This window comes from Lingula anatina, chromosome 1, assembly GCF_051362555.1.
Source record: "Lingula anatina isolate TDL-2025a chromosome 1, LinAna3.0, whole genome shotgun sequence".
Taxonomy (NCBI): domain Eukaryota; kingdom Metazoa; phylum Brachiopoda; class Lingulata; order Lingulida; family Lingulidae; genus Lingula; species Lingula anatina.
Window position 1 is genome coordinate 63,373,613 of NC_141767.1, and position 24,039 is coordinate 63,397,651.

General features: G+C 35.8%; 2 protein-coding genes across 15 annotated transcripts; one reads left to right on the forward strand and one right to left on the reverse strand.

Annotated features, from left to right (window-relative positions):
- Window positions 1-419: 419 nt before the first annotated feature.
- Window positions 420-16,114, reverse strand: LOC106152582 (uncharacterized). Of its 11 annotated transcripts, none has more exons than XM_086999303.1 (23): window positions 15,930-16,114; window positions 13,584-13,725; window positions 13,146-13,232; window positions 12,823-12,930; window positions 12,352-12,553; window positions 11,938-12,076; window positions 11,667-11,791; window positions 11,433-11,479; window positions 11,055-11,239; window positions 10,248-10,467; window positions 7,632-7,799; window positions 7,016-7,170; window positions 6,638-6,830; window positions 6,222-6,318; window positions 5,329-5,987; window positions 4,976-5,141; window positions 4,477-4,710; window positions 3,867-4,057; window positions 3,364-3,493; window positions 2,865-2,951; window positions 2,550-2,605; window positions 1,919-2,089; window positions 420-1,534 (listed from the first exon to the last, which is right to left on the reverse strand). In XM_086999303.1, the coding sequence occupies exons 2-23, from the start codon at window positions 13,689-13,691 to the stop codon at window positions 1,439-1,441; spliced, it is 3,624 nt and encodes a 1,207-aa protein (XP_086855429.1). In that variant the 5' UTR covers window positions 13,692-13,725; window positions 15,930-16,114; the 3' UTR covers window positions 420-1,438. The 11 variants fall into 11 exon arrangements, with proteins under 11 accessions (XP_086855429.1, XP_086855428.1, XP_086855425.1 ...); XM_086999302.1 differs by having other exon boundaries at window positions 3,867-4,060; XM_086999299.1 differs by having other exon boundaries at window positions 4,459-4,710.
- Window positions 16,115-16,457: 343 nt separating this feature from the next.
- Window positions 16,458-23,934, forward strand: LOC106152623 (creatine kinase U-type, mitochondrial). Of its 4 annotated transcripts, none has more exons than XM_086999311.1 (9): window positions 16,458-16,524; window positions 17,745-17,999; window positions 18,347-18,577; window positions 19,105-19,326; window positions 19,948-20,033; window positions 21,021-21,144; window positions 21,368-21,502; window positions 22,837-22,962; window positions 23,315-23,934. In XM_086999311.1, exons 2-9 carry the CDS (start codon window positions 17,787-17,789, stop codon window positions 23,420-23,422), a joined length of 1,245 nt encoding a protein of 414 aa, XP_086855437.1. In that variant the 5' UTR covers window positions 16,458-16,524; window positions 17,745-17,786; the 3' UTR covers window positions 23,423-23,934. The 4 variants fall into 4 exon arrangements, with proteins under 4 accessions (XP_086855437.1, XP_086855436.1, XP_086855438.1 ...); XM_086999310.1 differs by lacking the exon at window positions 22,837-22,962 and adding an exon at window positions 21,881-22,006 and having other exon boundaries at window positions 16,461-16,524; XM_013526281.2 differs by lacking the exon at window positions 22,837-22,962 and adding an exon at window positions 22,108-22,233 and having other exon boundaries at window positions 16,464-16,524.
- The last annotated feature ends 105 nt before the right edge of the window (window positions 23,935-24,039 follow it).

Consider the following 24,039-nt stretch of genomic DNA (forward strand, 5'->3'; position numbering starts at 1 on the left):
CTAAGAGTAATGAGACATGTTTGGCAATTGTACCATTTCATGGTTCCCTGACATTCACACTGTTAGTGCCCGAGAATGGCCTTGTGGGAAAGATTTTATCCAGGCTCTTACGATCACACATTGTAAATAGATTTTGACTGCAACCAACCTATTTGCTAAACGTGTCGTAAATGCAGCTAGTGGCTTTGCACATTTAAGTGATTTGTTTTGATAGGAAATTTGTGTACGGATAACCTTCAATGTGCACTTTCATGCAATAAAATGGCAATTCTTCGAGTTTTTTTTTTATCCTATTTTTAATTTAATATTTTTATTTTAAATGACTTACCACGAATTGAGAGAAATGAAAAATCCATTTTTGAGGGACAATCCTGTGGAAAGCACCCAAGGCATCTGACTCAGTAAAAACAAATCAAAAGTACAGCTGAAACTGCATGTTTTATTCATTATAATTATCTGACAAACGATGGAATAATCTGCTGTACAATATACTGGGTAATATAAAAAGCAAATGCGCCAACAGAATGATACATACATACATACATACAATTACAATAGCTTGCTTGGAATACCACTAGAGTGAATTTTTCATACTTTTAAAAAGTTTATATCTAATACTATTACAGCTTCCAACATGACATTATACCATGTTTAAAGCATATTACAAACTGCGAGCAACAGTATCATTATAATACAGAAATCAGACGTGACCTTTATTTTAATGAAGTTATTATTAAACATTATACCTTTTGCATACCAAAAGGCAGGGCATTCCGCCCATATAATATTATAACAAGTTGTCAAATGCATCATCACAAGGATCTACTTTATGCCTGGGCATGCATATCATAAACCCACATTATACATTTGTAGACATAAGTGTGGGGAAATCTAAGATTACAAGAAATACTTTAAAAACTGTGACCCCCAGCTGAGTTGATCAAAGGGGTAAGTTTAAGGCACAACTCTACTTAATAATAAAGTCAAAATTAAATGTTTATGTCAGACCTGGCAATCCAAACTTACATATGGGTTAGCAATCAAATAAAGTCAAATAACATGTGCTTTAACTTGCTTGCACTGTCACAAATACAATGGCAACTCATACTAAAATTAAATCCACAAAAGGTGCATCAAGGTTTACACATGTACTACAGCAGTATATACAACAGCAATCAACTGAAACGATTGAGCTTAATAGGACTGGAAACCCAAGGATAAAGGTGAACTCAATCAACACTTTCTTAAATAAATTTGTTGTTTCAATGTCAGTTTTTCGAAGTAGAATAAGACAAGTGCCACTCTGGTTAAAAATGATAGTAAAGACTCTAAACATCCAAACAGTTTAGCTCCACCAGGCAGCTAAAAATAGATTTGTACACTCATTTTGATGACCAATTGCACCTTGGCTATTTCCCCCTTCTCTTCCCTTTTCTCTCTAGTTAGCCCAGTAGGTGTTGTACGTCTTGGGAACACCCTTTGGCTGGACATTGCTCTGTTGGGAGCTGCTTATTCTGCCTGTTCCGCTAGTATCCTGAATAGAAAAAAAGCAACTACAGTGACTGCAGAATATTTCCTTCAATGTCCATCACACTGTGGTTGGGGTTTTGTAATGTTAAATTACATGTTTTATAATTTGCCTGATAGCAGTAAACCATTTTTTAAAAATTCTACCCTTCCTTAGAACATGCACAATCATTACTGCCTCATACATATACCTTCTTAGAAAAAATACTTAAGTTTTTTCTTACATTATAATGAAAAACAATCAACAATTACTATGCTACAGAGACAGCAGAAAGCCACTGCCTAGCTAAGATTTGAAGATATTAGTACAAGTCACTAAGTATTAAATCAAACTAATAATAATGGTGCTAATATACAAAGAAAGATAGAAAAGACACTAAAAGATACACACCCTACCAACCTGCTGAAGAGGGTGCAGCATCCCCTGGTGTGTCATCATGGGCATGAAGGGGGTAGCCGCATATGCTGTAGCAGGTGCTCCAATGGGCCCCCCTTGTGTGCCTCCAGATAGCAAGGTATTGAATGGGGGTGGTGTCCCATGGAACCCTTGCTTTTCAAAAGACTGAAGGGATGAGAGAAAGACAAAAACAAAATAAGATGCATCATAAAAGGACAAACTTAACAAAAGAGTTTAAGGGCAGAGAGAAATTTTACAAACAGCACATTAAACAACAACTCAGTTTCACTTGCACATTAACATTTTCTAAAAGTGCCACATGGAAACTCATATATTAGCAAACGGTCAAAATTTTCTTTTTAGGGAACAAAATATAAAGCGATTTTCATATAAATTGGACATTTTCAGAGGAATATAAGTAGGAAAAAAGTGGTTTTGGTGAATGACAACTAAACTATATCTAAATGAGTTGTTTGGCGCCATATCCCAACTCATTCCATACTTTCAAAAACTGAACAAATGATTTATTAGTTGAGATGATTTAGTTTGATGGTTAAAAAACACTGACAGTGATACTAACAACTACGAGGTGCATGCTTAAACACTGAACCAAATGGAGTCTCACCTTACTGTAAGCGGCACCACTCAGATCAGTAATACTGCTTGCTGAGGTCACACTCGCTGGACAGGAGAAAGAAAAAAATTGTTTTACACCAGCAAGTCTCTTAATTCTTTCAGAAGATTCCTTTATACAAAAAGGTTACAATACAAGAAAGAGACAAGAAACATTTGTGTTGACTTTAATGGGATTATATCTCCAGCATCAAACATTAGGAGAGTCTACCTATGGAGGAAAATAAGAAATATGCATCATACCCAAATTCCCTGTAAGCAGGCAGCTAGAAGCAAAAGTTTCTGTTATTTTAAAAATATAACTTACGTGATCCTACTGATGCCTTAGGCTGACTCTGAGATACTCCTCCATATGCAGTTTTGAAGTCTTGCCCTTGGTTCAGATCATCATATCCTGAGAAAAAAATCAAGGATTAGTATATTGACTTCATGATGTAAAGAAGATGTTACAAACTACAATATCACTCCAAGTACATTTTGAATATCTATAATGGTACGTCTGACTCCTAAACAGTTAACTTTGATACAGTCACTAAAACAACCGCTTAAAAACAAAATTTCAACTATGACACGGTTCACTGATCAAAAATTCCCTAAAAATCTGTGTAGACACAAGGAGAGGGATACATATAGCAGGGTTATATTAAAGACACCAACTGTAGTTTTCAGAGCCAGTCTCTAGATTGGCAAAATAAATTCCATCCCCAACTGGACATATAAGTGTGAAACCTTAAAACCTGTTCAAGGTGTACCAGAACCAATCATTCATTAATTTGCTATCAAACATCTATAACTGTGAAACTTACTACCTGTCCCATACGTGTGAGAGCCATATCCTCCAGCAGCCTTCTGGAACTGTGCTGTGGCTGCTGTGGGGAACTGTGCTGTAGCAGCCGTTGTACCAACATGAGCAGCATTTGTTACTTGAGGCATCTGCTGGAAGATACAAAACCATACAAGGCTAGAATATAGAGTCAGAAATTTGGGCAAAAATAACTGAAATTGTTTATGTGAACCATTCCCAGCATGAGAAAAAAGTAAAGAAAAAGAAAAAAAATTGATTCCTATTACTGTTTAAAAAACTCTTCAAGAACCAAAATGTTGCTTCATTAAAATTGTAGTTTTAGTGCTGAAGTTCATAGTTTAGCAAATAGGTTAATTTTTTTACATGACAAAGGTAGAATTGTATTCCATGTCTTGAATTTTGCAATAAGATTTTAACTATGTGCATTTTCAGGATCAACCTTTGGCAAGGAGATTTACAGAATTCATTGTACTTCAAGGATCCTGAATGAATTCTTTTACTTACTGCTGGATACACAGTAGGTGTATAGACCCCTGGTACCATGCCAGGTGTTGGGTAATAGAAACCATAGCCAGGTGGAAAAGTAGCAGGATTGAAGATGGTCTGCTGGTGTCCCTGTGTCTGCTGAGGTGTTGTCTGAGTTCCCTGGATGGGAGACTGTGCATCCACCCTGTTCATCTTTCCATCTGAAACACCTGCTAATGTGCAAAATCATGTAAATTATTAATTAAAATTAAGACGACTATTCCGTTGTTCAAAATGCCATGCATCTATAATAAAGTCATACTGGAGACATCAATTATAATAATTCCATAAAACAGTGCTTAACCAGATATATAACATCAAGTCACTTAAAAGAAACACAACATTAAAGCAAGCCCACAAAGATCAGACAAAGAACAAGTTTTGCTGTAAAATTGATTCCAGAATGAATATCTGATTCCATGCTGCAACTGGGGCAGTAATAAAACCCCAATCTCTGTAACTTCTATCTTGACAGACAATCCTACAAAGTGGAATCTCCTCAGGAAAGATTGAAAAAGTTTAAACAAGATAGGAGAATCACAGAGAGATCCCTAAAATAACACCCACTTACCCCCAGCATATGACATACTTGCAAGAGACGCCGTCGTCTGCTCCCGACCTGTTGACATAGTGCTGGGAGTGGCAAATGATGACATGTCATAGTAACCAAGGTTTAGTGTAGGGATCCCTCTCTGGATGGCTTGCAGATCCTCATAACTGTACATTGGCTGCTGGAGCCCAATGAAGGGCATGCCTGGCTGGACCATATAGTTAGCACCAAGAACTGGTGTAACCCCAGGCGGCAAGTTTGGAGGGGCTTTGTCTGAAAGTCACCAGAACACACAGTTGTTATATATAAAACTTATTAAGAGTAATCTTTTCACTGTAACATGATAATATGCTGCTATAACATTGTCCTCAAATTACTGTAAATAAAGGTTAGATAAATTTATAAACATAAGAACTACCTGTTGCATTTCAATTTTTGTACACTTTTCGAAGAAAATGTAAAATTTGAACAACTGTATATAATCTGGCAAATCTACATATACTGTGTACAGAAAGACCAGTGCAAGAAACAGACTCACTTGTTGTGGCAGATGGTTTTGTTGACAATGAACTAACAGATGTGGTATTGATCCCCAATGCAGCAGAGACACTGGTATTCACAGAGGGCAGAGTACTGGTTGTGGTAATAGTGGTAGTTGTCATGCTTCCTGGCACAGTGGTACCATTAGATCTGTCGAAAGAATGCTGCAAGGGAAAGGTGTTATCAATAAAGCTGACAGAAAATTAACAGAATCCCTGACCACAGTGTGTCGACTTTCAGTACAACTTACTCAAAAGACAATTTTTACAACCATAATTTTTTTCTCTGAGGATATCCTGAAATAATCACTCCAAGGCTCTAACAAGTTGTTCAAATACAACAAATGCTTACTGATGAGGGTGCTGACTGCCTCCCACTATCTAAATCAGTTTCCTTGTTTCCAGCTTTGGCTATACTTTCGGCAAATTTATTAGTCTGCTGATTAGTGCTACTGTAACTCTGAGACCCATAGCCCGTCTGAGCAGACTGACTGTCCCTCTGGTATGCAGAGCTGTGAGTTGAGGAAGAGGAAGGTTGGTACACTGATCCTGATTGGTTAGGATAACTGGTCTGCTGATTGCTACTCGACTGGTAGCTGGAGCCTGATTGGCTGATAGTTGGCTGGAAGGAGCCACTCCCAGATTGATACTGTCCTCCAGATTGGTAAGAGCTTGACTGGTTGTCTCTTGAGTAGCCCCCAGTCTGACTTGAGCCATAAGAACCAGCCTGGCTATAAGCTGACTGATAAGAGGATCCCGATTCCCTGTCATAGCCTGACTGGTTTTGGTAACCACCTGATTGACTGCCACCATACCCCGTCTGACTTTGGAATGACCCACTGCCTGGATAACTTGAGTGACCATATTGTGAGCTAAGATTACTGTTAGGGTGAGAGTAGCCACTAGTTGTGGAATTGAGTCCTTTCACATAGTTAGCTGTGGAATAGCTGGAGGAATAGCTGGACTGCCCATAGTTTATACTTGGAGATGTTGTGGTGGCACTAAGAGAATCTGTGGCAAAAAGATATAACCTGATGTTAGAATATACATCTACAAATAAATGACAATGCATAAACACAATTTTCCCTAACGACCCCATTACATGCACCTTAAAACAAAAACATATTTTAAGGTAAAATGACTTACAATCTTTTTTTATTACATGACGTAGAAAACTAAACTGAAAAGTTCATTTTTGCACTAATACTAATCATGGTTATTGTATTCCTTTCTATTATTTATTACCTGTTCCCTGTCCAGATCTTCGTGATCCCATCAATGGACTTGTCTTGTTTGTAGACTGAGAGGCAGGGAATGGTATGGGTTCTGGCGGACTGTTTACCTGGGGAAATCAGTAGTAAGGAAATTTATACAAAAATGTCATATTTTGTGGCCTAATGTCAATGCAGCTGCTTCAGAAACCTTCAGAAACCTTTAACTTTATCCATTATGATAACAAAGGACTAGATCTAAATAGTACTGCACTACTGGAATCAATTTGTGATTCCAAATGGCAACAATAAATCAAAGGCTAGGAGGCTAGGAATACAATATCTCCTTAAATACATTCATCTGAAAGCACTTTTTTCTACTTCTTACAAAGCAATTCTAAATCAAAATTCAAACAATTTAACTAACTGTGAATACATTACACCATTTACCTTTGGCGTCTGAGAATAGTCCTTATTAGGGGATGTCATGGTGTTCTGGAACACACTGCTCCTGGTTTGGTCCAGGTTACTCATGTTGGATGTTGTAGTGCTTCCTGATGATGGCAGAGTGGAGTTCAGTGCAGAGTTCTCTGTAGACTTGGTTACCATGCCTGACAGGTGGTTGGTCAGGCTAGAAGAACTGCTGGAATATGAAAGCGACTCAACTAAAGCAAAAACCTGTGATAACATTATTAGCACATCCCAAAAAAATGATCAACAAATATGATCAAATAAGAACTCATATTTTAACGAACTTAATAAGGTGGGAAATCAGGTCAAACTACCAGTAACATTCAGGTAAATGGGGAATGTTAATTCAAAACTAACCTCATGGCAGAGCTCTTGTAGCTGCTCACTATGGCAGGATCAGCCACAGAGCCAAAACTGAGAGAGTCACCAATATCCAAACTCCCAAACTGCACATCTAGAGGCATCATATTACTCCCTGGCAAGTATGGCATCTCCACTGCTGAAGCAGGAATCTGAAGCAAAGATAATTTTCTCAATCTTTTATTTGATTTTCATACTTACTTAAATACAAGACAACTCTGTGTAGATGGTGAGAAATGATCTGAATGCCATTTTTTATGAAAATTCAACCCGACAACAAGCATGAAAAACCATGCATTAGCACTTTTACTGATCAATTACTATCAATTATTTTTGATATTTACTACATGTCCTAACACAAATGATATTGGTACAGATAACTGCAAAATGGTATTTAGCTATAGTGTCTGGACCAGGGGCTCTCAAATCTTTTTCTCTAGAACCTTCTAAAATGGCATACTGCTAAAAGTCAACCTATTTTGTAATCAACAGCACTGTGAATAAGGCAAGGTTCTTTTGCTTGTCTACCAGTTGCCATTTAGAAAACCACTATTAACCAACTTCATGCTACCCTACAATAAACTGTCTATTCCTGCTCCCTCTTTAATCTTACCTTTGAAGGAGGTGGTAATTTTGTTCTCTGAGGCTTGTTCCGCTGTTGTTGTAGTGCTGCTGCTTGGGCTGCTGCTTGGGCTGCAGCTGCCTGTGCTGCATTACCAGGCCTCTGCTGCTGCTGCACTGGACTTGGCTGGGGTATGGCATTTGGTTGTGAGGAGCCGATCTACAGTAAAGAAATTTCATCTCTTAGTTTAATTATATGAACACTTTAAATTAATGAATGTCTTTCAACAAGAAGTGCAAAAAGAGAAACGTTTACATGCTCAATCCATGAAAAAAAACAAACAAACAAAAAACAAACCCTCTTTCTGCCTTAGATGTAGAAATATGACCAAAAAAGAAACTGAGCTGGTATGATTGAGAATAAATTCCATTAGAGACAGCAAAAAAAAAAAAACAAGGCAGCAAAGCTGTCAAATGTACAGACAAAAAGCAGGAAATAAAAATGCAAAAAATAGGCTACTGTCAATTCTGATGTAAAAATACATTATGCTTAACTACAAATTCAACATCAAATTTTAATTATGCTCAACAGGTAATACCAATGTAAGTAAAATGTGTAACAAGCATAAGGCTTCAGGCCCATGGGAGTTCAAGTTCACACTTTGAAAATGCCAGAATGAGAAAAATGAAAATTTCACACAAAATTGTATAATTCAATAATAAATGACAACCCAATTGAGCTGGCTTTCTAATTTGAACTGCATGCCAATCTTAAAAATCATACTTGTAAGTTAAAAATAAGAAGTAACACAGTTTTCTTTTCATAATTTTTGTAGTAGCAGTGCAAAAAGATTTCTGTCCATTTTTATGTAACATTATGTAATATATTACAGAATTATTATCACCAATTTTTGATTATTGACTACAAATAGCATGGACATGTAGAAAATTTGATTACCATTCAGCTTCATGTCCATGGGAGCTCCGAGTCCCACAATGAATATGCCAACACGAAAAAAATGAATATTTCACTAAAATGTATAACTTCCAAAAAAAGAAGCCAATTAGACTGCTTTTCCAACTCAGGCTGCATTTTAGTCCTGTGTTTCTTTTTTGAAAGTTTGACAATCATAAGTAACATGGTTTTCCCATAATGGTCATCTTGGCAGCAGCACCAAAAATTGTGTTTTCTTCTATTTTAATGCAATATTACATAATGCTTCACAGCATAATGACCATCAACTTTTAATAATAAAATATGTGTATAATGGATTTTCAGAAAATGTGACTAGCATGGGTCTTCAAGCCCGTGGAGATTCCAAGTCACACTTTGAAAATGCCAATATGTGAAAAGTTAAATTTTCACAAAAAAAAACTGTTTAATTGCCAGAAAAAATTTACCAAAAAGATTGCATTGCTTACTGAAGCTGTATTTTAGTCCTGTGTTTCTTTCCTGTAAGTTTAAGAACAGTAAGTGACATGGTTTTCCTTACATGGTCATCATGGAAGCAGTGCCCAAAATAGGGGTTTCTTCAAATTTTGATGCAATATTACATAATGTTTAACAGCATAATGACCATCAATTTTTAATAATAAAATATTAGTATCATGGATATTCAGAAAATGTGACTAGCAAAGGTCTGCAGGCCCATGGAACTTCAAAGTCACACCTTGAAAATGCCAAAATGTAAACAAGACAGCACTGTTCTGAAATGGGTGTTTTCCCATTTTTAACAATTTTCTAACATAAAACAAAATTAACAGTTTACTGCCATTTTTATATGATCAACTAAGAAAATTGATGAGATGGGAAAAATATCAATAGAATAGTGTTAAATGTCCAATTTCCTCCATTCTGAGATTCTGAACATAGTGAATGATTCAATCTTACAAACTGAAATGATATGAGTTTATTTCCATTTTTGAAACTTTATTACACAATGCACGATAACAAGTTTACCATCATTTTTACAAAATCAACTAACAATGTTATAAAGATGCAGGATATGTCAAACAAACACTTTTGCGTATCTTATTAGTTAAATAATGAGACTGTTAACATGCCTAAGAACTGAATCTGAGGAAATTTGAAAAAACAGCATAACTTCTAAAATAATGGCCCGATTATGCTGATTTTCGAACTCAACCTGCGTTTTAGTAAGACTGACCACTACTGTGAGTTTAATGACAATTGGTCTATCTGTTTTTCTTATATTGTGTTTACAATGTTGCATATATGCTGAAAAATGAAAAAACAGCATAAGTACTAAAATAGTGGCCCGATCATGCCGATTTTCGAACTTGACCTGCGTTTTAGTAAGATTGATTACTCCTGTGAGTTTCATGACAACAGGCCTAACGGTTTTCCTTTAAATGTGTTTACAAGGTTGCATATATGCTGAAAAGTGAAAAAACAGCATAACTTCTACAATAATGGCCCGATCATGCTGATTTTCGAACTTGACCTGCGTTTTATGAATATTCATCAGCTCTGTTAATATAAAGCCAAAAAGTAAAACTGCCTTCCACTTATCGTGTTTACAAGGAAAGTGCACGGCGCCGGCGACGGCGACGGCGACGACAGACGCAGGTGATGGCAATATGTACAGACACATCTGTGTCTGTACATAAAAAAAAAAAAAAAATTGCTATAGCAGAACTGACTTACCCCAACTGCATTCTTGATAGACTCAGTAGCTTGCTTTGCAAACTGACTCTGGTAAAACTGAGACTGAGAAGAACCACCAGCACCAAGACTACTAGGGACACCTACAGTTGAATTGACCATCAGACCTGTGCTGCTCCCCAGTGAACTGACTCCAAGAGATGATGTAGTGGACAAAGAGGCATCCTGGGTTTGTTTAGGCAAGAGTACATCAAGGTCCAGCCTGTAAAGCAAACATAAGAAGGTTGATGATAATGGTTACTTGTACCTTATCAATATAAACTTGGGTTTAGGCATATTGATAGAGGTCAAAAATTTATAGAGATCAAATTTACTCATTTACTATGAATGAAATAATATGACAAAGCAGACATGCTGAAACTGTCGGTCCGATCGGTCATGGCTGGCAAAATTTGTCTGGACCAGTAAAAAATTGGACTTGGTCGGTCCAAAGGACTGACAAGAGTTTTAAGAGTGGCAATTTTGAATTTACAGTCATCATTCAACATACTTCGCTAAAAAAATTATATAAAACCCAAAGCGTTTTTTCCCTTCCATTTCAAGCCTATCACATTCACAAACAAAGTAAGCTACCCTAATCAAACTGGTAGTATCTGTCTCAAACAAATAGGGCGATTTATGGTCCAACAAAAAACCATTCGGTCCGGCAAATTTTTCATTACTGCCGGTCCAAATGTCCGGCCATTCTGAAAAGTTTTCAGCATGTCTGCAAAGTCAACTTTTCCTACTCTTCCCAAATAGAAACATTATATATTGTGGTCAATTGTTGTCAGAATTTATTATCTTTACCTTGTATACCCATCCCCACTGCGAATGCTTGGAGAATTAGAACTGAACACAGAGTTGGCTGTGACATCAGCTGTAGTCATGGCCGCACTGGAGAAAGCATCCATACTGGAGGCTGTAGAGGCAGAGAAGGTATTGGTGCTGACAGCTGCTGATGCACTTGGGGTGAAGACCTGTGTCTCTGACAGCTGAAACATAGCAGAATATCTAATGCAAGAACTCAATCACAAACAGGTATGTTCAGGGCAATGTGGCCAAAGTGTTGTTGAACATGTAGGCATTTTGCTATCAAACTGTTTATCAAAATGGAGAAGAATAGCAGTAGGTCTTTTTAATTATAAGTTGAAACAATCAACATGGAATTTACAAATGATTACTTACATTGCCAGTCCATTCCTCATCCCAGTTATCTATGGAATCTGCCCAATCTGGAAAATCAGGTTCAAGGTGATTATCATGATCAACTGTCATTAAGAACATGTAATAAGTGATATTCGTAAAGAAAAAAAATAGAAACTGCCGACCGCTGCAAAGGTAAAATTATAATTTAAGCATCAGTGTCACTTTTTTTTGTCTTTTCTCTTATTATGAACAGCATGAAGATATGAAACTTACTGCTATTGCCCTTCTCTGCATTTTCAGCTACTTCATTAGTCCATGTATCAATTTCTGGTCCCTTGTCAAACCTTGCACCTCCACTGCCAGGCACACTACCCCCACTTCTGGAACCGAAACCACCTCTGGATAGGAAAAATATTTCATCACAAACCTATTTATTATTTATCCCTTTCTCAAGAAAATGCAAAGTTATAATAAAGGAAAATGCCTAATAACATGTTTAACTCTAATCTAAGGAACATGAGCGAGTCTTAAAAAAACAATCTACCTTCCTCTTCCACCTCTGCCTCTAGCAACGCCTCCTCTTCCTCTGCCCCTGCCTCGCTCTCCTCTTTCTGGTCTATCTCTACTGAAGTCTCTGTTATTCTCTCTATTTTTCTCATTCTCTTCCTCTTCTCTGCCTTTCCCTATTTAAGGCAAAGGAAGAAGTCATAATTTGATTCACTCAATAGATTCTTCCACTTCAAAACAATCAGGCATGTCACAAAAGAATTTAAGTGTGTGCAAATTTCAACAAGGTACTGATACTTAATACACATTTTTATGCTTTTTTACACAATACATATACCATAGATAGACCAGCCTGAACTGATTCACTAGTCTTTTCTTCGAATGCAAATTTTTCTTATTTCAATAAAGAGACTTTAATACATGATGAAAAATCATCCGGTAGAAGACTTACAGTTTCTGTTTGCACTTCCACCCCTTGAAAGCCTGGGTGGAGCATTTCTGGCTCCCCTCCTTGGTGCATTGTCTCCACGATCTCTCGACTCCCCTCTTTCACGATCCAGTTTTGTGTCAGATTTATTGTTTACCAGTGGTGTAGGGTCTGAATTTTGTTGTGGTAGCTTCTTTTTCTTTTTGCCAGTCTCTTGCCACTCTCCCTGTTTAAAATATAATTGAAAACTTCAGTAAGTTTCATGGCATGCTTTTTATTCCATATTTATTACTCTGTTGGACAAAATTTATTCCCATATGCCAACTTCACTTTTACTCGGGAAATAATTAAACCTCTAAATCATTTCATACCAAAAAAATTTAGTTTAGGCAAATTTCAGATGATAAACATCGTTTTTAAGCTCTTGTATTGATGCTGTTTAGTTATGTAATTTTTTTATTCTACAGGTGGTGACCTGAAACATAAAGCACCTACCTGATCATTATCCTCCAAAAGCTTGTTGATTGCTCGGTTTGTGTCATGATCACAGTCATGCAGAGCTATGGCAACTTGATCTGCTGTCTTGTTGGTCACATCCATGACCTATAGGAATAAATACAGATCTTTTAAAAACAAAACATACAATTTATCATAACACCATGGAAGTGATCTAAAATCCCTGCAGTCCATTTGGGACCTAATAATGTATATAATTGAAAATATACATATTCAAAGATGAGAATAAGCAATGACTGTAAGATGAAATATCCATGGAGCCATAAGAAATTTAAATATAATACTGATTTTGATATTATTACTTGTCTTATTTTCTCCTGAATTTGGGGGTCATCAGATTCCATCTTGTCTGATGTCATGTGTGCAATGCGTATCTGTTCAGCTGTTGCCTGAAAGACAAAAATCAAAGCATTACTGAACTGTATTTACAGTTGTCACATTTTCAAATTGATTTTTTTCATATTTAAACTGTATACCAATACCCAACTACAATTATCTTAGCTAAGTTGATATGGTTTAATATAATAAAAGTCAAATAAATTGTTTTAGGCCTGAATATGTTAAATGCATGTGCAAACATGGCAACATTCTAACCACCATATTTAAAATTTGTTTCATAATGATTTAATCTATAAGAGATGTCAACTTCACTACAAAACAAAGTCACTTGAAAGCTACGTCAATCCATCAAATGAAGCAAGAAATTTATCCAATATAACATAACCAGTTACTTCACATACCTGGGGGGCTTTAGATAGAGGGGGTCCCTCTGCCTTAGCATTCTGTGTCTGTTTTGTGGACTTGTCCTTACTACCTCTATTAGCACGCGAGGTGCCTGTGGAACTCATCCTTTACAGGAATCTATATACAAAATTTACAAATCTGAAATTAGAGAATGGGAATAATGGAATTATTACTTCAAACACTTTGGCTTCGTTCACATGCAATGTCTATTTTCTAAATTCTATTTTCTATTCGCGGTATGTCTTATGATCACGGTCTGTGCACTGAATATCCCGCGGCGTAATTACTGGCAGCGCGAGCCAGTTACTATAAGTTACTATAAGTAACTGGCTCGCGCTGCCAGTAATTACGCGGCGGGATATTCAGGGCACAGACCGTGATCATAAGATAGCGCGAATAGAAAATAGAATTTAGAAAACAGACATTGCATGTGAACGAAGCCTTTATGAAGGAGCACAGAGGGCAAGAAATGTTCAGAAAAGAATACAGCTGGTGGGACTTGAAAAGAATGACCTAGAACAGTGCAAGATGGTGAAAATACTGTCAACAGCATGTTCCATATTGTGGAAAGGAGAAAAAGCTGGTAATCAGAACTAGAGAGTCCATTCAAGCCAACATCTTATAACAAAAGCCCTGATGATGAATAAAAAGAATCAGCCCATGCCTAAAATGTCCATGTCTATTAACATCATCCTAAAATGTCCATGTCTATTAACATCATCCAATAAATTAAGACTGCTTGATAGTTTATCCTACCAAGGTGCCTGCAGCAAAATAAAACAGAGTTCAATTGTTTCAGTTATGGTTCAGTTACAACCACACAGGAGGGGCAGTTGTATACTTTTGTATCGAAATATTTCTGACTGGATCCATATTATTGTGGCAAGAAAATTAATATTTCATAATCCTTTAAGCCAGATGCACATCTTCTAATTTTGCTAAAAGATTTAAATTTGGCAGGTAGATTATGTAAACCCCTAATCTATTTATAAGGCCTGAATACCATGAAATCATAAAAACAACTTCCTATTAAATATACTTTTGTAAATTTAAGATTTGAAAAAGGATGGATTTTCTTAAAAAGCCAAATATATTTATGACCAAAGCTATATGAAGTAGAGCTTGGTATTTCAATGAGGTTCTTACTCTAGTTTAATCCCACTAGAGAGGTATTTAATTTTTTTTTCATGTAATACTATTCCTTGAACCAGTATGTTTTTTTATCCTTCTTATCAGTATGTATTTGTGTCAAGCAACATTGAATGGTCATCATAAAAAATGGCTCATTCTGTCACATATCAGAAATTCAACAGTTTAATTTGCAGATTCCGAAATGTCCTTCAGGGCTTGGCAAATGATGAAATTCACTTTGAATTGTAGAAGGCAATAAAATATTGACTGGAATTCAACTAAGATCCTAAAATAAGAGTCATCTGATATCCCACACAAAATAAAAAAGGGAATCAACATCAGCCATCACCAGCCATCCATAAAAAGAGATTGGAGGGGGGGGGGAGCAATCTACCTGACATTTATAAGAGGGTCCTGGCCGCTATAGCAATGTAGCGATTTGGGGTGAGTGCAGAAAAATCACCGACCAGTCCAGGAATCGAACCCGGGACCCCTCACTTACAGGATAGCTGTCAGTGGGTAACCAAATCTACTCACATTAGCCTGATGAAGGCCCACGTCCAGGTCAGTCGTAAGCTAACGGTATGAAAGTATTTCAGCTTAAGCTTGCAATTGATAATTATCATACATAACTACCAAGCTAATGAACATTTTTGCTCATTTGAAAGATGTTCTTCAGTCATAATCCAAAAAGCATATGTGGTATCAAGCGGCAAAAAATTGAATTTGATTTTGATTTGTGTATTGCTATTTTCAAGTTTATTCCACAAAACAGTGGGTAAAATTAAATGACCAGTCAATCAGTCAGTTTCAGTTTTCGCACCCTTATTCAACAACGTGAATCATGAATAGGTGATGGAAATCTTGCGATTGGACAAGTAATTATATACTTTTATACAAAAAGTGGGAGCAATCAAGAAATCCATCCAATTTATACATGTGTTAAAATGCATTTTAGCCAAGAGATTTGTTGTTGATTACAGGTGACCGGCACAAACGTCATATTTTCTTTCATGCCAACACACATGCCATGTGACGCCATGCTGAATTTTCATCAAATTTCGTTCACGAATATAGAAACTGCTGCTTAAGGAAGAAGACTTTTCTTGAAATAAGATGGATCCCCAACTCTTACACTAAAAAACGAGCAAAGTTGATTAACATACCGTACTCGGAAGCCGTTAATACATATACAGTTATAAGAGTCTCACCTGGTACTGCGCTCACAAAAGCTTTCAGGTCACGTGATTTTTCACAGAATTCGCGCCGCCATCATGTTTCCGAAGATGACGTGAGGAAGGGTTTCCCAGTGTTTTCTTTTGAAATATACTGCTATGTTAACATTCGTTTGTCTTGTGTAACTGTATTTGACGTGAACGTAATTTCCTAGTGTGTTTTAATTTTCTAAGATAAAATAAAGGAATATAAAAGGAGTTGAATCACATTGGCGGAAATAGCCGAAAATTAATGAGCAGGGATTTCCATTTCAGTGATTGATATTGTATATAAAAACAAAAGACGTACCAGGCATTGAACATTATCAAGATATGATTTAGATATTTATAAGTTGCATACCTCCCTTATTAAGTCATAGCTTAATAAATAATAGCAAATTTGAAGAAAGAAATAGTAGGTCAAAGGTCAACGAATACATAGGAAATTTATTGTCGTAAAAACCAATCATATGACAGAATACAGCTTCATTTGCATAAGGTAGCATCAGGTAAGATGGCGTTTGCTTGGGCTCTGTGATGCACTCGTATACTTAAGGGAATTTATTTACTTAAGAATTGACGCGCGTTCTTTGTAAGTTGCAACATGTTGTGATAACTACAGGGAATGTTTTTGTTGCCTTTTTGTGCTCTTGCAATCATTATGGTTGTAGAACCAACAGGTTGAATGCGGCCGGTTGGATGTAGATGTACAGCTAGGGCCAGGCCTACGTGCGGTGCAACTACTAAACTACAGAAGTCAGTGTTGCAGAACACTATCAGTTTGAACTGCATTACCTGCACGTTAACATTAAACACACAGTCAGCATTTATGGTGCTAATTATATGTGACAATTTTCCAATACCCTTTTCGACAAAGATAAAGAGTAACGTTACGCATTAATATCCGTTTAGAATGGAAAAATACATGTAAGGTTACCTTTGGTAGAATTTAATAGATTAGGAGATCCATGCAGTTTGTTGACCAAACTATTTCCTTCTGCCTATAATTTTTGTTTATTTACATAATAACCTTATTATCAGTCATTATTATGAGATGTTTGGCTATTCCACAATAATTATTTCAAGTAAGTTTTCCTCTCTATAACTTATTAAACTGCCATAGAATTTTAAAGTGATATCATGGAATGGCCTTTCACATGAGTCATTATAATGTAAACATTGATAGAGTATTAGGTTATCAGATGCCAGATTAAAGCATTTTTCAGATCACAGGGTTTTTTTTATAAGAATGTGGAAAATTGATAAATTATTTTACTTTCAAAATATGGCTTTAACTTCATTTTGTAACACAACATTTTAGATATAGTTTATAAAGTTGAAATAACTTTCACCATATTGCACACCTCACTGGTAAGTTTATCAGTTGATTTTTATCATTGCTAGGGGCTTTGGAAATGTAGTCTTCATGAGTGTATGTGTTTGTGTTAGTTTGTGATAAAGGACGTTATGAAAATTGCCTCAGTTTAGATTGCATTCCCACAGATGTAGATCGATCCATCTGAATCGACATAACTCCCTGGGGGTTCACGCTAAATTGCTGTCAGCTGAACGCGCACAGAAGTTATTTACCAACTTACAGCTTTTAGTAGGTGGCACAGACATTAAAGCCGGCTAAGCTAACAGTAATCTAGTGAGACTCCCCACGGGGATAGATCGATCTAAAATCTGTGGGAATGCAGTCTTATATGTATTATATGTTGCACATTTTTTAAAAATCACCTCAATTTGTCTACATGTCATGTATTATATTATTGATTTTATACCATAGTTTGATGATATTTTTTATTTCAGTTTTTTCTTTTGTGTGGACTTTCTGACTATTTAGAAACAACCATGTCTGCATATTTTACAAGAAATGCCAGGAAACTGGCAGCTACTGGTGCTTTGGTTGCTGGTAGTGCTGCTGCTGGTTGGTGGTTCACTCAATGCAATACCCATCACGCTCGCCTAGGAACCACCAATGTTCATCTGAGGTACCCTGCCAGTGCCAACTATCCTGATCTGACTAATCATAACAATGTCATGGCTTCCAATCTAACCCCTGCAGTGAGTATTAAATGTTATGTTGTTTTGTTAGAAAAAATGTCTAGACTATTTTTTTGTAAATAAAATTTTACATAAGTGTGACTTTCTCTGCTACAAACACACACACACACACACACACACACACACTTTATTAGGTTGATTAAATTCACATTTTATATTTTGAGTCATTTTCATGATTATAAGTATGTATATGGTTTTTGAAATAAGTATAGTCAATTATTTAGAATAAAATGCTATTTTATGTTATTGTCAAGGAGATGTTGGAATAAACTAGGCAAGCACATTGAAAAATCTTATCTGTATAAGTTATTCTCAACTCTTAGTGCACAACTTTGTCTTAATTTCAGATTTATGCCAAATTGCGCGATAAGACTACACCTAATGGATTCGATCTTGACCGCTGCATCCAGACTGGTGTAGACAACCCAGGCCACCCCTTCATCAAGACTGTGGGCTTAGTGGCTGGGGATGAGGAGTGCTACGAAGTGTTTGCTGAACTGTTTGATAAGGTGATCGATGAGAGGCACAATGGCTACAAGCCATGGATGAAGCACCCAACTGATCTGGATTCTTCCAAGGTATAACTTCTTACATGTCATCAATTCATTTGAGTTAAAGAAAAAAGTAGCAGGCTAATTTCAAGAAAATGAATTATTAGAGCTGTTTTATCTTTGGACTGAAATATTAATGTTGCTCCTGAAATGGTATGAATTTGTGAATCTGAAGAAATGTAATACACAGAAATAATTTTTCAAATTTCAACAGCCTTACTAACATCTTTTATTTTACCAAGCTCAGTCATTTAAAAAACTTTAAAAATCTTTAAGCATGAATTTCAGTTGCTTTTTAAAAACTTTTTTATTATCCTTTCCAGGTAAAACTTCAGTATTGTTTGAGAAACATCATTTCTAGTATTCCAATTTTTCTTTTAATTTAGAAAGATATTACAGTATGTCCTCAGTAAACAACCACCTTCTTCTTTGTTGAACATACCAAAACTATTATCAAATTTTGTGTTATATCTGCCAGATAACAAAGTAGATATATCTTAATTGTTATCTTGAATATAAAATGAATATGTATTTATGTTTGTTCTCCTAATCAGATCCGTGGTGGCCAGTTTGATGAGAAATATGTCTTATCTAGCCGTGTACGTACTGGTCGCTGCATTCGTGGCCTAAGCCTGCCTCCAGGTTGCAGCCGTGCTGAGCGTCGTGAGGTAGAGAAAGTGGTAGCAGATGCCCTGAATGACCTGAAAGGACCTCTGGCTGGAAAGTATTATCCACTTAGTAAGATGACAGATGAGGAACAAGAGCGTCTGATTAATGTAAGATTATTGCTCTTACACTCAGTTGGTTTTTTGTTACAGAGTAAAGTTGAGCATGGGTGTATTGGTATCCTTATTTTGATCATGGAAATTTAGTTATAAACAGATGCACGTAAAGGTCTGATGCATGTAAAGGATATTTTTGCACGCAGTAGTTTTAATTTGTGTTTGCATGTGAATTTACATGATGTAGGGTGCAGTATTTTTTATTTATTATTATTATTATTTCTTTTTTGCTACTCACCAATGTGGTCATGAACAGATAGTAAAAGTTTTAAAGAAATAGTAAATCGTTCTCTCTAAATGCACCTATTACAACACTTGCAAGTGCAGTAATGTACTGGCATCAGACATTTGGTGAGTGCCTATGCTCTGCACCCTGCAAATATTGGTTACTTTTGATATTTACTAATGGGACTTGATGGTATGGTTATTGATGGTATATAGCTTTTATCTATTTTTATTTCTAATGTAATAGAATGGTGCCGATATATGTGCTCACAAGTATTGTTTTCTTTTACAAGGCTGCTGGAACTATATGTTCCTCCTTTTGGTGAAAATTCCCTTGTATTGGTGGTTGGTGCATGCTAATGCTTCTTTTTTATGTGTAATGCAATATAGGACCACTTCCTCTTTGACAAACCTGTGTCTCCTTTGCTGTTAGCATCTGGCATGGGAAGGGACTGGCCAGATGCACGCGGAATTTGGTAAGGGTACCATCACTGACTGTTACAATAAGTATTTTAGTCCAACATTTAGGCTTGTTAACTGAAAACAAATTTGTAAGATATTTTTTTTTTAGTTTTTGATAATGTTGTGGCGGTATATTTTCTTATGTTTACATTACTTTTATATGCAGAGATTATAATATCTGGATATATTTTGTGTACCTGTATCTGTCTATTTTGTTGTCATTGCTGTCATAAGTGTTAAACCATTTAAAAAAATTTAATTAATTGAAATGTGAAATAAAGAGTTGAAGCTGTGCACATGGTTTAGATTGAGAACTTGTGTAAAATAGCAGGTTAGTGCAAAAAAGCAGTCATATTTTGAAAGGCAGATATACATAATGTCAGTCACTATAAACATTTCAAAGGTAGAAAATATTTTTCATTGTTTACTGGAATGTGCCTGTTAAAACTACAATGGAGCAGTGGGAATGTTTTTTATGTTTGATATTAAGTGTCTGTGTCATCTTTGCTTTGTAGTTTTATTGGTTTGCACATTTGTTGTCACTCAATCACCCTATATATAGAGGTTCTCCACTTAACTACCTATGATATGATTGTTAAGTAAACATGTGAAGTGCTCCATTTTGCTGAAATAAAAAGGGTGATGTTTGTTTGCTTTTGCAGTTCATATCAGTAAGTCAATTTTTAAATGGTACGTTTTTGGCATACAATCATTATGTTGCTGTTTGGTACATCTCTGTTTTATTCTTATTCAGGCTGCATGTATACATTATTTTGTGTCTTTAACTGTAATTTGAAATGAAGTGATATGTATGTGAATCTTGACTGACTGAATGAATGAGAATAGTCCACAAATTAATGTTACAATCCTTTACACGGAACTGAACAGTATCTTTCTTTATTTTTATATGTAGAATTTTTAAGTGTCTGTATATATTTTGAGTACCTGTGACTGCTTGTGTCATTGCCATCACTCTTTAGTTTCTTTTTCTCTCTTTTCAGGCATAATGATGCAAAGAACTTTCTGGTTTGGATCAATGAGGAGGATCACACCCGTGTCATCTCCATGCAGAAAGGTGGAAACATTAAAGAGGTCTTTGATCGATTCTGCACAGGACTTAAAGAGGTATACCTGTATATATATATGTATTTGGGGGCATTGTAAATGTAAAAAAGTATCATTTATGTTATTTTAATTTAACACATTTTCTGTAAATGCCCAACATGCGGATGATTTTTTATTTCAAGCAGTTTTGAAAAAGTTATCTTTACATTCACCAGTGATCCTTGGTCTGAATATTTGGATCATATCTTTGGGAATCAGTGGGGGAATGTTTACTTTATTTCAGGTTGAGAGGCTTATTCAGGCTAAAGGCTGGGAATTTATGTGGAATGAACATTTGGGCTACATTTTGACCTGTCCTAGCAACCTTGGTACTGGATTGCGTGCTGGTGTGCATGTGAAACTGCCACTGCTCTCTAAGGTTAGTAGATACTGAAGTATTTTAGATAATGCAAAGATGAAATGTTTAATTTTGTAATTTTCATTTGTTCAGCATATTGATTTTTATTTAACTACATCTGAGGTTAAGAATTATTAAAAAAAATTTGTGTTTATTTTGAGGTATAATGTGTTGTTCATTCATTAAGATACATTTGTTTGCTTAGTCTTATTCATGAAATGAATAATAAATGAAATTAGTAATTTCTCATATGTCTTTGTTACACTTTCTTTTTTATAAGATATATTTTTTGCAGGTAAGACCTTGGAACATGTTTGGAATATTAAGTCAAAGCGTGTAGCCAGTTTTTCAGATTGATTGTTTTCTTTCTTTTTCCCTTAAATAATTTAACTTTGGCAGGATCCCAGATTTGAAGATATTTTAACAAGGATGAAACTTCAGAAACGTGGCACAGGGGGTGTTGACACTGCTGCTGTTGGGGGCACTTTTGATATTTCAAATGCTGATCGTTTAGGCAAATCTGAGGTATTTCATGTCACAAGGGTGACTTTTCAAGGCAACAAATTAACAGAGCTGTTTGACGTGATTTGCAAATCTGCTTTTGAACACCTAATTGCTTTTTTTAGGAACCAAAGTTTGAGGAAATTTTGCAAGCACTTAAGCTTCAAAAGCGTGGCACAGGGGGTGTTGACACAGCAGCTGTTGGTGGTACTTTCGATATATCAAATTCAGATCGTTTAGGAAAGAGTGAGGTATATAAGTGTGGAACATCTATTATATTTGCCCTGATGTCCTGTTCGATCTGCTGCATGGGGTTTGTCAACACATCATCATGCTGTACCTCTATTCTCTTGTCATTTTTTCTGTCTAGAACCTAGAAATGGTATGGACACTTCATAGCTTATGTGTCAACCTAATCATAGATTTGCTTATTCATTTATTAGTTTTTAGGTGGCTAGGTTTAGCACTTGGTGTGGATGATTAATCCTTTCCCCCCTCAATTTATTTCTTTCCCTACATTTGTATAGTTTCAGTAGTTTAAGGAGGTATGTTCTTCTCACAATTGTCTGATGCTTACAAAACTGACTAACAAGTATGTTATTATCATTAAAATATTTTTTCAAAACGTCCGTGAAGATCATACCTCCTTTAGCTGCATTTTCCTTCTCTATGTCAGTTTTCAGCTTGCCTGGAATGGATTTGTAGGCAGTCTTTACAATCTTGCAAATTTTTGGTGTGCTGTTGCTAAAAGACCTCTGCTATTTGAATGATTTCTAGCTTGCCCAATTTCTCTTCTACACATTCTCAATACTTCCTTTCTTGCTTCTTTTCTTGCTGCTCTCTTCTTCCTTTAGGACCCTCGCTTTGATAAAATGCTTGACACAATGAAATTGCAAAAACGTGGCACAGGTGGTGTTGACACAGCCTCAACTGGAGGCATCTTTGATATCTCTAATGCTGACCGTTTGGGTAAATCTGAGGTAATTCACATGATTTTGTAAATGCAGTGTTCATACCACTAACTTGAATTGAAACCCATTAATCAATTGATAATTCCTAATTTTCTCTTATTGAAGAAAATTATATTATAGAATGTATGCAATTTTTTAAGTGTGCATTTGGTTAATTTTATAAATGTATTAGCAACAGGATAATTGAAACGAAGAAGAGAACAAAAAATACAAAATTAGCTCAAGTTGACGCATGAGATTTTCAGGTACATGATATAATTTTAAAATAAAGCATACATAAAATGATGAGCTAAATTCAGAACATTTAATAGAAATGGCAGACAATGCAATTAAGTTCTGAATTTTTGTACCCATTTTTCAGGTTGAACTTGTGCAACTGCTGATTGATGGAGTTAACTTGCTCATAACAATGGAGAAAGCTTTGGAGAAACGCCAGAGCATTGAGAAATATATCCCCAAGGCGAAGTAAGCAGCTTAGGCATATACTTGGAGGAATACACACCACAGCAAAAGACTTACAGCATATTAATGAACTTTGTATTGAAGAAGAAAAAAAAATGGAGATCTGCCTTATTATTCCCTCCAAGTTTTTTCACATTAAGGACATTGTGTCTCACTCAAGGTTCTGTTTGCATATAATGAATTCAATTCTGTTGGATACAAAAACCATTGTGCTCACTACAGTTCTTTCATTTTTACCATATCCAAATGAAATGGGTTTACAATTAACAGCTGCTTGCCAATGGATTTCACTGTGATGCGCTACTTTAGATTTTTAGAAATCATTGTTGTGATGAAGTGGATTTTTACACCAGCTCTCTATTATAGTAATATATTGTAGTGTTAATGTATTTTGGCCCTTTTATTCACTGAAATTATATAATTCATATAGTCTGAAGCTTCATAAAAGTGTGATGTTAATGTTACTTTTGTTATCCAGATTCTGCCTTATAAGTTACCTACAATAAATTTAAAACATTATTCTTGTTATCTGATTAATATTTCACTTAGATTTTATTTTTGAGGTGAACATTTCGTTAAATGATAAAGACGTGAATATTTTACATTTGGATTGCTGACATGCAA

Excerpts from the sequence above, each read along its gene's own strand:
- LOC106152582 (XM_086999297.1), bottom strand. The coding sequence starts at position 13,691 with ATGAGTTCCACAGGCACCTCGCGTGCTAATAGAGGTAGTAAGGACAAG. Across the intron at positions 6,319-6,637 it reads ACTATTCTCAGACGCCAAAG|GTAAACAGTCCGCCAGAACC; the intron begins GTAAATGGTGTA and ends TGATTTCCCCAG. Across the intron at positions 1,535-1,918 it reads CTCTTCAGCAGGTTGGTAGG|GATACTAGCGGAACAGGCAG; the intron begins GTGTGTATCTTT and ends TTTTCTATTCAG.
- LOC106152623 (XM_086999311.1), top strand. The coding sequence starts at position 17,787 with ATGTCTGCATATTTTACAAGAAATGCCAGGAAACTGGCAGCTACTGGT. Across the intron at positions 18,000-18,346 it reads CTTCCAATCTAACCCCTGCA|ATTTATGCCAAATTGCGCGA; the intron begins GTGAGTATTAAA and ends TCTTAATTTCAG. Across the intron at positions 22,963-23,314 it reads ACCGTTTGGGTAAATCTGAG|GTTGAACTTGTGCAACTGCT; the intron begins GTAATTCACATG and ends CCCATTTTTCAG.